This window comes from Neophocaena asiaeorientalis, unplaced genomic scaffold (genome assembly GCF_003031525.2).
Source record: "Neophocaena asiaeorientalis asiaeorientalis breed wild unplaced genomic scaffold, Neophocaena_asiaeorientalis_V1.1 scaffold185, whole genome shotgun sequence".
Taxonomy (NCBI): Eukaryota; Metazoa; Chordata; class Mammalia; order Artiodactyla; family Phocoenidae; genus Neophocaena; species Neophocaena asiaeorientalis.
The window spans coordinates 507,118-521,077 of NW_020171809.1; the positions used below are offsets into that span (position 1 = coordinate 507,118).

At 55.8% G+C, this 13,960-nt stretch overlaps 2 protein-coding genes across 4 annotated transcripts in view; one reads left to right on the plus strand and one right to left on the minus strand.

Moving 5' to 3' along the window:
- Window positions 1-11,518, minus strand: part of PPP1R7 (protein phosphatase 1 regulatory subunit 7) — a 20,698-nt gene extending 9,180 nt beyond the window's left edge. The window contains exons 1-9 of one of the 3 annotated variants that reach the window (XM_024758070.1): window positions 11,426-11,499; window positions 9,014-9,075; window positions 8,447-8,587; window positions 5,146-5,201; window positions 4,392-4,457; window positions 3,672-3,802; window positions 3,082-3,244; window positions 1,518-1,634; window positions 580-684 (exon numbers count right to left, since the gene is read on the minus strand). In XM_024758070.1, coding sequence (XP_024613838.1) covers window positions 580-684; window positions 1,518-1,634; window positions 3,082-3,244; window positions 3,672-3,802; window positions 4,392-4,457; window positions 5,146-5,201; window positions 8,447-8,587; window positions 9,014-9,023 — 789 coding nt within the window. In that variant the 5' untranslated portion in view covers window positions 9,024-9,075; window positions 11,426-11,499. Of the gene's footprint in view, window positions 1-579; window positions 685-1,517; window positions 1,635-3,081; window positions 3,245-3,671; window positions 3,803-4,391; window positions 4,458-5,145; window positions 5,202-8,446; window positions 8,588-9,013; window positions 9,076-11,425 lie in introns of all 3 variants that reach the window. The other 2 variants (XM_024758003.1, XM_024757950.1) reach the window with 2 other exon arrangements.
- PASK (PAS domain containing serine/threonine kinase) overlaps window positions 9,129-13,960 on the plus strand; it is a 42,186-nt gene continuing 37,354 nt past the window's right edge. Inside the window, exon 1 of the mRNA XM_024758161.1 lies at window positions 9,129-10,780. The gene's annotated coding sequence lies outside the window, so the exon portion shown is untranslated. The remainder of the gene's footprint in view (window positions 10,781-13,960) is intronic.

A 13,960-nucleotide genomic window follows, 5' to 3' on the forward strand; every position in this document is an offset into this window, starting at 1 on the left:
GGGGGGAGGGGCGGTGGGGGGGGGGGGGGGGGGAGCGAGACTGTGCGGGATCTGGGCCGGGGGGGCGCTGCTGGCCCCGCGGGCTGGGTAGTGGGGCCCGGAGCGGGAAGAGGGGGTGGCTGCTGCGCCCACTAGCCCTCCGTGGGACAGGGACACCTAGGAGCAGCCGGGGTTTACTTTTTTCTTAACTTTAATTTATTTTTGGCCGTGCCCCGCGGCATGTGGGATCTTAGTTCCCCGAGCAGGGACTGAACCTGCGTCCCCTGCACAGGAAGCGCAGAGTCCTAACCACTGGACAGCCGAGGGAGTCCCTGGGGTTTAATTTTCAAAAATCTTCCCCAACGCCTACAGGGCCATGCAGTGAATCTATCCCCGCGACACACAGCTCAGCACCCGCTCAGGGCTGAGCAGATACCGCCTGCGTCTGTGTTTCCCAGCGTGAGGAGGGATGGAAAGGTCACTAGGACAGACCTCCAGAGGCAGCGAGTCCCCTCGAGAGCCACCCGGAGGCTGGTGTGTGCTGCCTGCCCGTTGGGCACCCCAGGACCCCACTGCCCCACAGGCGGCCGGCGGGCTTACGTTGTTGTCCAGGCCCTCGATGACCTCGATGCCGTTGTGGCTGAGATAGAGCTCCCGTAGGTTCACCAGGCTCTGCAGGCCCTCGATCTTGGTCAGCCGGTTGCCCTGCAAGAGGGAGAGTCAGAGCAGCAAGGACGCGTGAAGCTGCGTGGCTTGTGGGAAGTGGGGCTGCTTACTGTGGGTGCCTGACGGCGGGGCATCCGGATACAGCTGCAAGAATGGGACTCACACACACAGAAAAGGAAGACCGAAATCTTGGGTCTGCTGTACTGGGCTAAAGCTCACACGCGGGGTTAAAGGCTTGTATGCAAAGCACTCACTTTTCATCTACTTGGGGAAGGTCTACCTCAATTAATTTAGTAATTCAAAAATGTCAGAATCACAGAATATTTTAAAATAAAATCAGTTCTCATTTCTTTCAGCATCTACTATAACTCAAATTAAAGCCTAACGCCCTCTTCTTAAAGAAGTCTGCGGAACGTCTGCTTTCCAAAAGGCACCTGTGGTTTTAGGGGACCTGCCACGCTGAGGTCCTGTCCTCAGAGCACCCCGCCACATCCTGCCTCAAGGGCCTGGTGCCACCTGCCTGCTTCTGACAAAAAGGAACAGGAGCTGAGGCGCAGCCATGTGCTTCCCAACCCCCGAGCCAGGCCGCATGCCCTCCGCTCCCACCGTGGAGCCCAGCACTGTAGGTTCTGGAACGAGCTCCACCTTCTGAAGAGACCCTCTGGCTAAAAACCAGCTCGAAATTTTACTAGGAAAAGGAGCGTGATGCTTAGAGAATGAAACTGTGGTCCAGCATGCGTCACGCACGACTAAGGTCAGTGAAGTATAATGTCTCAGTCGCTCCCTGCCAGTGAAACAGAGAGCCCATCAAAGCCCGGGCCCTGGGCCTGCAGGACTGGGGTGGCAGGGGCAGGGGGTAGGGCGGTCAGTACCTGCATGCTGAGGACTGTCAGGTTGGTGAGTGCGTCCAGGTTCTGAAGCTTAGTGATCTTGTTTTTCCCCAAAAACAAACTCTCCAGGCTGGTTAACGTGTCAATATTTTCAATTGCCTGTGAAAATCAGGACAGGGCAGTGCTTAGCTACCCGGGGAAGGGAAAGATCTCTGGGCAAGGAGAGCCTCCCGGGGCGTCAGGCAGGTGCTTCTCCACTCTGGAAAATTTCCCATGCAACCTCACGTGAAAGCACAACATGAGAACACAGAAAAGGTGGGGGTGGGAGCGAGGCATCAAGGCCCCCCCTTACTTGGGCTCACTCCTGGACCTCGAGTTTCCACAGAGCCCTGGAGCTCTCGGGACTTCTCAGGTCCCTCCAGTCCTAAAATTCCGAGTTGCCACATTATTACGTGACTCTATGTAGGGTTTGTTAAAATGCATTCCACAAGAGACAGAAGCTGGGAGCTCTGGCCTTGGGATGCCCTACGGGATTCCTAGAGCAGGTGCCCCCATTCCCTGACTCTCTGCCCCTCTTCCTGTTTCTGCCACCTGCTTCCTTGCTTCTCCTTGCTCCATGCCGGTGCTCCGCCATTCAGCTGGAGATGGATCTCCCACAGCGCCTCGGGTAGCAGCCGGTTTAATCAACGCCCACTGACCAGGCCTCAGGCTGCCGCCTCCTCTGAGTTCACCGCTCTCCCAGAACAGGTTAGCTACTGGCTTCTTCAGCACTAAATGACCAGACTATGTGCACGGGAACACAGTGGGGCCTCAAGCGAGTGCAGACCGAGCATCTTGTCTGGCCCTTCACAGCAAGATGTGGCTGGGGGCAGTCTACGAGGATGAGGATTCAGAGGGAAGGCATCCTTAACTGCTACGGCCTGCATCAATTTGTGACGAGCCACCTTTCTCTTGGAAGATTCCATAGAGAAATACTCGATAAAATGCTGACATCTGGGCCACTGTCTAGTTTTAAGTGTGCTGCTTTGCTATCTTCAGCCGTATCACCACCATCATCGTGAGAGGCCCTTTGCCAGAACCACTCTCTTTGGTTTGCATCCTGTCCAGCTCATGAGGGCCAACCTGGGATGACCGTGTGCTACGAGCTTCCAAAAGTTGGACAGAGGGTCACTTGCGACACGGAGGGAGGGGAAGAAGTGCTCCGAAATCCCTGCCCCCAGCCGCTCAGCAGGGGAGGACAGGCCAGCCGAGTACCAGGCTGCGTGCTCCTTCCTACGGCCCTGGTGTGGGGCGAGGCACCGGCAAGCCAGCCCTCTGCTGCCTTGGGACACTTTCACTCTGCAGGACATTCAAAAGCAAAGTGTTTGGGGCTGATCAGCTCACCTCGGGCAGAACCTAATGGAATGGTTTGGTAAGAATTATGTCATGGTTTGAACGGGGAGCAAGTGAACTCTACGTGCAGAAGAAAGGCTAGACCGCTGCACCTGGGCACACACTCTTATTAATACTGACCTCCAGTCAGCACTTTTTCTTATGAAAAATACAGCCGACCGCACACCCTGCACCCACACCGTCCAGGCCACGCAGCTGCCACGCTCGCACCTACCCGGATGCGGTTGGACCCCAGCTCCAGCATCTGCAGTTGATGTAAGCTGCTTATGTTCTCAATTTTATTGATTTTATTGTTGACCAAGAAGAGCTTTTTCAGTCGTGTCAACTTATCAATTCCTTCAATGTTTCTCAGTAGATTAAAAGAAATATCTAGAATCCTGGGAACAGGCAAAACATTTATTTTTTAACGAGCGTAGGTCACACAGAACTCAGAATGTAATTAACTTAGAGGCAGCATCCCGACCTGGGGGACCGTGCCTCACCCGGGGGCGGGCGCAGAATCTGTGGCTGCCCAAGAAGGCCCGGGAGAGCTGGGAGGCAGCCTACAGGTTCCCGATGCCTCTGGGCTCACAGGATGGTGTTGCGGGCAGAGACCATGTCCTCCCTGAAGAGACCAGCCAAAAGGCTCCACAGGTTTAATTTGCAGGCTGGGACTGTGGGCAAGCCAACGCACCCCTGGAGCCAGGTGCAGGGCAGGACCCTGGGGCAGAAGTGGCCTCCCTGGGCCTGAGAGCTGGGGCCCAGGGCTGGTTCTGGGGAGGCTGGACGGGCCCCTCCGTTGTCTCCCTGGGTCTCACGACTCACTCCAGCTCTGTCAGTCCCTCCAGGTTCTCAATCTTCTTGATTTGGTTGTCGTAAAGATCCAGCTCTCGAAGACTCTGTAGCTCCTCTAGATTCTCAATGCACTTAATTAAATTTTGACGGAGGCAGAGAGTCTAGGGGACAGAAAGAGGGCAGCTGACGTAGGCAACAGGGAGGCCAGGAGAAAGTGCCCGCTGTTACAGGACAGGTCTTCCGGGTGGGAGGATGTGGTTTTCCTTCCCGTTTTCTAGAAAGCTGCTGACCTTGGAAAGGATGGGCAGACACCCAAGGGAGGCTGGAGGCAAGCCCCATACCGAGAAGACCTACTTAGTGAGGGAGGCAGCGGGCAGTGGGGGTGCTGTGTCCCAGCAGAGGGAACCCTCAGCGGCTCAATTCTGAAAAACAGATTGGACTGAAGCGAGTTAAGGACTGCACAGGCTGGGGTGTGTGTGGCTGCAGGCGGGCTTCGACCTGAGGCACTGCAGGCGGCCACATGGCCGAGCCACCGCTTGAACCTGGGGCGAGCCACCCAGCCTGCCGTCTGCCCTAGCAACCCTGCCAGGCTCAGGAGGAAAGGTGCCCGACGGCAGCTCCTGGTGCGGCCTGGCACCTTTGCAAGGACTGTCACTTGCGCAGAACTGACTCTGTTCTGGGTTTATCTATGTCCTTCGGGCGGGAGAGACTCTGGAGTGTCACCTCCCCTGCAAGGACGGAGTTCCTCACCTTCACTTTCTTCAGCACCTCGAAGCCTTGGATTTTTCCAATGCGGTAATGATTCAAATCAACGTCCTGAAACAAGACGAGACCTCGCTCAGCTGCAGGCAAGCGCCTGAAGACATGCTTCCTGGAATCGGAGCCACGAGGAGGCCGGGCAGCGGGTGGACGCGAGGGTGAGGGGAGAATGGGAGAAGCGCTACACGGAGTCTGCGCAGACAGGGGGCGGGGACTCAGAGGCGAGCTGCAAAACGCTCCTCGGTTCAGCTACCACGGGCAGCGGCTTGATGTAAAACTGACCCTCCAAGCGGGTGGGATGCGAAACCTACTCTCACCCCTCTGCCCCCTTAGCACAGAGCACAAGCCCATGCTCTGAGTCCCGCGTCCCCACCGACGGCCGGCTGTGGGCTCAGGGGAGGCCCCACGGGCCACCTAGACACAGCGGCTGGCTCCGCCCTTCCCAGATCATTAATGCGCGGTGCTTCTCAGAGGCCGGGGATGGCAGGACCCCACCACATACAATGTAATCATCTGACCCATATAATTTGAGTCAAAGGCGTTTCACTTGGTTAAACAGAAATGGCAGGTCAATCACCGGTATTAAGAACGGTAAGAACACAGGGTCTCTGAGCCAACCGAGACAGGCTCAGACAACTCCTTCCAGGGAAATCGCTCGCTAACCTGGCACGCTCGTAAAGGCTACCCTGACGGCCAGAGTGCTGTCACCACGCCCCCCGAGGCTGGGCTGAGCCGGCAGCGTTACCTCTGCGTTTCTGTCCAGGTTAATGGTTTCCATATCCACAGGCAGCTCTTGTCCTTCTGAAACAACAACAAGAAGAAAAGCCCATTCAGAGACCCCCGTCTCCAGGAGGACGCAGACCCGGCTTCCGCGGAGAGCTGGGTCGGGCTGCCTGGGGCACAGAGCCAACTCGAAAGCAGAGGAGAAACCAGCAGGCAACACCCGGAGGGCATGGATGACGCAGCAGAGCTAACATCTGTCTGACAATGGCCACCCTTCAAGATCCTCAGTTTCCTGAACTCAGCAAACGCCTCCGAACTTCCATCTGTGCCGCACAACTTCCCAGGAAGGGAAACGCAGTCTGACGCTGTCGTCAGAAAAGCCGGGGGAGGGGAACGGTGACCAAGCCTCAAGTGACCCCAGCCAGGGGCCAGGAAGCTGCCCACCGCCACCTCCTGGTGATGCCCGAAGCTGCATAGCTGGTGGCAGCCTGCCTCCCGGTCTTTCCCTTCCTGTCTGTGACAAGAAAGCAGGTCATTTGAATATAGATCACGCTGTGGGCACGTCAGATGTTCTAGGATGTGCCTTCTACTGCTTTGGAAAGTGGCCCAGCACCTACAAACACGTCTGCCTGCAAAGAGCGAAACAAAACGCTCAGCTCGACAGACAAGATTGAAGAGCCTCGCTGAGCAATTTCCATGCCCCTCTTGCCGGGCAGGACGAGGAGCCAGTCCACCCTGGAGAGCGGGCCTCCCGTCCGGGGGCCTGAGGAGGGCGGCTACCGCTCCCGCGCTGGGCTCTGGGCCTACTGCAGCACATCGTCTAAAAGGGTTAAATGCTCTCCCCAGCCTGCACGCATTAGGATCTGAATGAGGCCACACACTGTACTAGAGGGCATTTCTATAAAGTCCCCGTTTGTTCTTGCAATTTGTTGTTGAAGAAACTGGGCCGCCTGCCTTGGAGAGGCTCCTCCTCGGTGGCGGCGGCTCCTCCACGGTGACTGCTATCTGGCCTGTGCCCCCAGGGACCGCCAGTCACCACTACCATTCGGCCTGCTTCCTTCAGCTGCCTCTCCCCGACGGCAACACTGCATATGCGCCTGCGGCTGAGCAGGCTCACGGCCCCAGCCTCATGCCCCCCGCGCCCCCCAGCGCCCCCCAGCACGGGGCAGCTCGCAGGCTGGACCGGAGGCCTAGGAGAGGCACGCCCGATGCAGGCCCAGCCTGACAAAGACGTCCTGGCGCCACACTGGCTGAATTCACCGTGCCGCCTTTTCCATAACCACTGACAATGGCTAGTTAAAAAAACATGTCGGGCTTCCCTGGTGGCGCAGTGGTTGAGAGTCCGCCTGCCGATGCAGGGGACGCGGGTTCGTGCCCCGGTCCGGGAAGATCCCACATGCCGCGGAGCGGCTGGGCCCGTGAGCCATGGCCGTTGAGCCTGTGCGTCCGGAGCCTGTGCTCCGCAACAGGAGAGGCCAAAACAGTGAGAGGCCCGCGTACCGCAAAAAAAAAAACAAGAAAAAAAACGTGTCATTTACTCTAGTTCAGCCATAGCTTTACAAGATGTCAACCAAACCAAAAATTAAATAAAAGGAGCTGGGCAAAACCAAGAGATATGCCCAAACGATCCCCCTACAAAAGACAGCACAGCCAACGGCCTGAATTCAGGGAGCTGCAAGGAAAGACGCGCGCGACAACAAAGGCAGGGTGTCCAGGACACATGGTCACAAGGCTTAAAGGGTTCTGTTTGTAATACATCCAGCACAGGGCAGTGCTCAAAATGGCAGCTTAACCTTTGAAACAAAGTTACCAGCCATCTTTCCAAACCTATCCTGTATGTTTTAAGTTTTAAAACAACTTATAGAAAATAAGTGAATGGTACCAGTTGTCACGTTTGAATTTGTTTTACTTGAACTTAAGATCTAAGTAAGTACAGGTAGGAGCAAGTCCTGGTTTCTCTAAGGACCTATAAAAATGCACCTTCCTAGAGGACTTCTAACCAGCTAGTAGCCTGGAAGAGAGAACACTGGATCTAGACAAGTTGGGGTCTAGTCCAGGGGCTCCACTTTGTAGCCATGTACCCTTGGGCGAGTCACAGTGAGCCTGTGCTCACAAGCCAGGGGAGAGCCCATGACAGGGCTCTGTCAACATGTCAGGCATTCAGATGTGAGGGCAGGTGACACTCCCACTGCTTGGCCTTCCTGTGACTGAGTCAGCAACGAGAGCTTTCACCCATCACTCCCGTGTACATATTCCACCCACATCACTTCCAGAATATCGACTCTGAAGTTCCAAAGTAATGTGACTGGTACTTTTGTGGTAATCTCCTTTTGCCTTAAAATTAGGTTGCCATAGTTACCAACCATCTTCACTGGCACAGAGCATGATGTTATTTTAAAAATTCGTTTTGTTTTAATTACCATAACGGTAATGCATGACTATTAAAACTTTAAATACCCATACACTGTGTATAAATCTAGAAAATGCAGAAGGTACAAGACCCTCTCAAACCTGCTGTTTAGAAAGACTGCCCCCCGGCCCCCCCGGGCCAACAACAGTTTGAGGTGTTTTCTCTCTTAAGTAAAACTACATACTATTATTCTATTATTATCATTCTAAAAATAAAGATAGGATTTTAACACACATCCCATTTGTAAAGAATTTGCTCTTTTCACCTAATAATATATCTTGGACATCTTTATGTCTGTTTCTATGGTTTCTCTCACTCCTCTGAATGTAAACTGATTTTCTAAGCAAGCAAAGAAAACAAACAAAAAAGGCTCAGCTCACAGTTCGGGAGGGTGAAAACCCACCATCACAGGCGGAGCACTTACTTTCTCATCTCTAAATTCATTTCGTTGTTGTTAATCACTAAACCGACTTAGAAGTTGATCCTCAGGCCTAGAAGTTTGGTGGACAGAACTCAGAAATGACTAAGAGAGAATCAGTTTATGTCCACAGTAGGAAAAGAGAGCATGCTCGTTAGCTGAACTGTTTATTTCAAATCGCACTTTCTGCACAGGTGGTTAATAAAACAATCTTCTGGTTCTGTTTCAGATGACACATTAGTATCAATATCGTTAGTATTTGCCTTCAATGGAATTAGGAAAAAGTTCATCCTGCCTGCAAGTGCCGTAAGTGTATAGCTGGCTCAGGGAGCACCTCAGAGGGCGCCCTACTCCCAGCGCCTACTCCCACCGCCCCTGGCCACCCACCGAGGGCCTCCAGAGTCAGCCAGACAAACACCCGGGCGCCACCCGGGGGCCCATCGCATGCCACAGAGCCCCATCCTACTCCCGCTTAGTGAGTTTAAGGTTCTTAACTCGGCCTGGTACCTTCTGGGTCCTCTTCCCCCCGCTCCTCTCCGTCCTTCAGGCTGTGCGCACTGAGCTCGGCCACCATTCCGCTGCTCTGCTTCTTCCCTTCTTCATCGCCCGACTCTTCCGATTCCACCCGCCTGTCAACTGAACCCACACACATCCATAAGAACTCACACCCATGTTAGGGGGCCCTTTGAGGAACATATAACAGATTGACATCCAGTTGGAAGTCAAAAAGACTTCAATCAAAAATGTTTGTTGAACTCAGTTCAACAAACATTTGAGTGTTTTCCATGGATGTCCCGGGTACCACCTGAGGCATCCAGTGGAGGGGGGAACTGTGGCAGATGGGAATGGGGCACAGCAGGGAGGCCACAGGGGTACAAAGGTGAGTGACATACTATTCCTGCCCTCAAGGAACTCGTGAAGAATTACCAGGTGTTCTGGAAGGCCTGGGTGGTTTGTGATTAAACGCCCTAGCGGTAACACACAGAGAAGCACCTCCTGTCTGGCTCCCTTTTGGCCTGGATGTCCACGTAGAGGGGACCATGTGACCCTCCCGCCACATACCTTCATCCATGCTCCACTATCCATTTGGCCAAGAAAACCAGCCCAGTTCACAGGCCCACGTTCTGAAAGAAATCAAGACTAACTCAAATCAGACTGTGGGCAGCGGGGAGCTCTAGAAAAAGGAGAAGACAGCCAGTAGTGCTAAATGCCCCACGAAGTCACTGATGCTGAATGTCAGGGCACCGTGACACCAGCGCAGTTTTGAAAGGCTGGTAAATAAATATTTTTTGAATTAGCAAATCAGGCAGTGATTAAATGTGGCAGACTGGTAAAAATTCTTTGGCAAGACTGTCAAATAATTTCCCTTTTTCCTAACTTTTTTTGCAACCTCTTTTGGAAATCTGTGGAAGACCTGGAGCACTAATGGATTACTTGGAATCATCAACCACACTGAAAGCATTCTCTTTTCTCCCACTACAGCTTATTTACAAAGGGGTATGCTCTTTGAGGGGAAGGCAGCTACTTCACCTTTGTATCTCCTGCTGGGCCTAGCAAAGCAGCACCCAGGAAAGGACTGCTGGATAAGTCCTGATGAAATCCACCTCTAAAACCTCCAAACCCATGCCTTCTTCCCTGCCCTGGCAACTGCCCTGGATCAGCTACTCATTACCTGTGGCCTCGGCTCCTGCCTGGCCTCCTAACTGGTCTCTCGGTGGCTTGTCTGGCTATTTAATCTATTCTCCATTGCTAGAGAATCTGATCTTATTCTAAAATCCAAATCTGATCTTTGACGCCAAAAATTTCTGGAATGCCACTGACTCTTCCTGAGTTTGCATCCTGTCTCCACAGGCACAGCTTTGGCATGTGATTTTCTTTTCTAAGCCTCAGTCTCCTCACCTGTAGAAGGAGCTAGTATAGTACCTGCATCTCAGAGTTGCTGTCAGGCACAAAAACATGTGCATGACACGTACGCAGACATGTAATAAATCAGTTGTTACCAGGCACAGGTGGTCAAGGCTAAGGGACAGCAAGTTCTACTGGGCAATGGTCTGGTGCAGCGGAGCCCAGGGTGGGAGGGGCTTAGCTAATGAAGGGCAGCCAAAGTGAAACAGGGGCATGGGACAGCAGACAGCACATAAGGTGACTATGTGGCACCGGGGACTATGGACTGGCTCAAGGTATCAGCAGTGGGCGTGGAGAGGTATCAAAGATTTGGAGATATTAAGGAAGCAGGGGCAGCAGAGCTTGTTGATTCATTGGATGGGTGGGAGCCGGAGAGAAGGAATTGCCTGGGTTTCCTACTTGCCATTTACCAAGACACAGAAACAGCTAAAGAGGAAGTGGGAATAGGTGGGAGGGTGGGAAGAAGGGGGATAAGAAGAGGCGTTTCCCTGCGTAAAAAGACCTAATGGTCTGAAAGTCCAAGACCCTTCATGTGCTTCTCCCCGCCACCAAGGCCCTCCACGACCTTCCCTGCCAGCCTCACCGGCACTCTCCCTCGTTCGGTGCGACTGCGCCACTCTTGGCTGAACTCTCCTCCAAAGGTCACATTCCTTCACACCCCCTGCCTTCGTGTGGCTTCCTTCACCTGAAATGACCTCAGCCCATCTCCAACCCGGCTGACTTATAGTTGTCTTGCGCGATTCAGCTCAGAGCTGGCTTTGGTTGCGCAGCCATCACTCACAAACATGCCTGCTCTTCTTTCGCCGCCCCCGCTTCCCTAGCACTTGACACTGGAGACTGTGGCTGCTCTTCCGGAGCGCTCATGAGGCCAGCGGATCGAACAGTACAGGAGCACTCGAAGACGGGACTGGCTCTCCGACTGCGGTAAGCGTGTGTATGTAACTATATGCACACATAACATGCATATACTTTTTTTCAACAAAGCGGAAGAGTTTGATTTAGTCTTTTTGGAACTATGATCGCTTTGAAAACAGGAAACCGTCGATTTTGTAACTCAGCTCTTGGCTCCTAGTCACCCCTTCCCCACGACCCATTCACTTTCGGGAGGACCCTTCTCCACCCCCGCCACGTTCACCAATGACCCGACTCGGGCGAGTCCCAGGGAGCCCCGCGCCTTGTGTCCTCGTCAGCTGCCCCGGGACTGGGGACTCGCGCGGCTGGCTGAGGAACTCGGTGCGAGGCTCCCACCAGCTGGCGGACGCCAGGGCTGTAGGACCACCGCGCCCTCAGTCCCCACCCACGCGCCCGGCTCGCCCCGCCGCTGGCCCCGACCCTAGGTTTGGCACCTCCCGGGCCGCCCGCGCCTTCCCGGCCGCTACCGCCTCAGCATGGGGTCCCGGGTCCAGGGCCACCCCCGCCCTGCCGGCTGGCAGATGTCAGGGGGTGCGCGCGGCGGGGTCCGAGCCGCGGCCGCAGGCGGGCCGCCCCGTTTCTCCCGGGCAAGGCCGGTACGGGTCGCCGCCCCCCACCCGCTGGGCCCTTCGGTCGCCGCCCCGCGGGGCCGCTCACCCTCCATCATCTCCTGCGACTGTTGCTGTCCCGCGCCGCGCTCCGCCGCCATGTTGGCTACTCTTCCCCTTTCCGGTATCTATCGCCTCAGGCCCCTCAGCCAATGAGGGTTCCCAGCTCAGAGCTTTCCCAGCCAATGGAATCACATACGCTTGCGCGGCCCCAGAGCCTCATGGGAGTTGTAGTCCTTCCGCGAGGCCTAGCCCGCCCTCAGCCCCCTTGCCGCCAGCCACAACACCCGGCGGACAGGTAGTTAGCGCACGGGAGGCTTTGAAGGCGAGGAGCGGGTTGAGGGCAGGGATAGTCGGGGCCGCACGCACGGAGCCGAGCCTGCAGGAGAGCGGAGAGGAGTCTGGGAGCCGCTCTGGGCTCGTGGGCTGGTAGCCAGACACGGCGGGGCGGGTCCCTGCGTGGGGCTGCAAAGTGCGGGCCAATCGAGCGCATCCCCGGCCCCTCCGGGCCTCAGCGTCTGCGTCTGCACAATGTGCAGACATTGTTCCGGCGTCGCCGCGCGGACTGAGCCCGTGTGAAGGGGCCACTTCCAGTCAACGCTTAGCGCAGGGCGCCCGCGCTCGTTTCGGGCCCGGGGCCTGTCCGCTACCGGGTCCGCCCGAAGTGCCGGGAGAGCCGTTCGGGGCCCGGGACGCCGACCCGGCCACTGAGGGCGCCGCAGCCCCCGTTGGCCCCCGGCTCCGCGGGCATCGTGGGCCGTGAGGGAGCAGCCCTGCGCTCCCCGCCTTCAGGTCGAGGTCTCCGAGGGGCGAGCTCCGCGCTGCTGACCCTTCCTGAGACCAGAGGAAACGGCGTCCGCGGACCGTGCTGGTGGAGGCCCTGTCTCTTTTGGCTCCTCCGAGGCGCCTTAGACAGACTCCGGTGCGTCCCTAGCAACCGTTAGCGCGGGCGTCTCCTCCCGGGCTCGCTGCGTCCCCGCCCACAGGCGCTAGCGGTTGGCCCGTGAGTACTGTCAGTCGGCATCGGTCGCTCTGCCATTGGTCGGTGGGACTAGAGGCGCGGATGGGCTCCCTCCCGGCGGGTGTTGGGAGGTCGGCGCGCGACTCTCTGCGGCCTCAGGTGAGCTACCCGCAAGGAGAGAGCCGGACCGCGACCCCGCGCCGCCCGCGTGCCCTCCGTGCGGCGCGGCCGGGTGGTAGTCCGCTTGCCGCCCTGCGGCCGTTTGCCCCCGGCCGCGGCCGCGCCCGTCTCTCTGCGCGCTTCGGGGTCTTGGCCTCGGCCTGGCCCCCCCTGGCGCTCCGTCCTCGACCCTAGAGCGACTGTGTGTGCCTTGTCCCCCTACTGGAAGGGGGCCAGGAGGAGGCAGACCGCGTCTCGCTCTCGGCTCACGGTGCCCGGCACGTAGGAGCTTCTCAGTAGACGTTTGTGGGGCGAGCCATGGGCTGTAGCGCCATGTCCATGCTTCCTGACGTCCCCACTGCACACCTGGGCTTTATCGTTAACCTCCTCACCAGTGTTTCTTTTCCTAGACAAGGGCCGTGGCCTTGGGATGCGGTCTTGATGACTTTTATCCCCTTACCTTCCACATCTCGCCCAGTAATCCTATATCAATTCTATGTCTAATTTCTCTTGTGGCTTCCCCTCTCCGTCTTTCTGGTGTTGCTTTAAGTTAAGACCTCATAATTTTTTGCCTGGATGACTGTAACTCCCCCCTCCTCCCCCACTGGTCAGGTTACTTACAAGCATAGACCTCTAAATAAGATCCATACTGCTTGGGCCGGCATAGGAGGCCCTGGGAATCCCAACCAGCTTCTCCAGGCCCATCTCCACCGACTCTCCTGTGTGCTGAACTCCTCCCCAAGGGCTCTGTGGGAATCGTTCACTTACTGTGGTTCTGCCTGGGAGGCTTCTTTACTCTACCTTGCTGGGCTCAGCCCTGCTGGTGCCTCCTCCAGGATGCCTTTGAGGACCTTTCAGGTCTGAGAGGTGCCCTTTGCTTACACCCTCTCTCACAGCAGCCATCATCCTGGATACTCTGTAGGATTCCTTGATGCAAGAAACAGAGAGATAGTCTCAAAATGGGTCTGACGGTGAGTGAAGTTATTGGCCCCCAAGCCTAAAGTCCAGAGAAAGGCATGTTTTATGGTAGGTTCATCCAGTGGTTCGAAATGACATCTTGCCATTTTCAGCTCTGCTTGCCACCGTGTTAACTTCATCCTGAGGCTGGTTCTGCTCTCGGTTGTATAGCAGTGGTGGGAGCATTTGGAGCTATTTGCTTCCTAGCGTTTGTTCTAGTGGGAGAAAGTCGGTGGCCTCCAGAAGTTCACCCATAAGAGCAAGGAGTACTATTCCAGAAGCTCCCTGCAAACCTCTCCTGTTTGGTGGGGGGTGGGGAGTGTCACTTACACCTTCTGGAATCAAAACTAGCAACGGGAGTAGGATTGCTCTGAAGCACCATCAGGTGCTCTCTGGGTCCAGCTTCCCACATCTTCTGCTCAGAGTGGCTACAAAACAAAACAAAATAATACCCTCCCCCCCCCCCCACAAAAAAAAAAAACACACACAAACAACAAAAAAACAAAA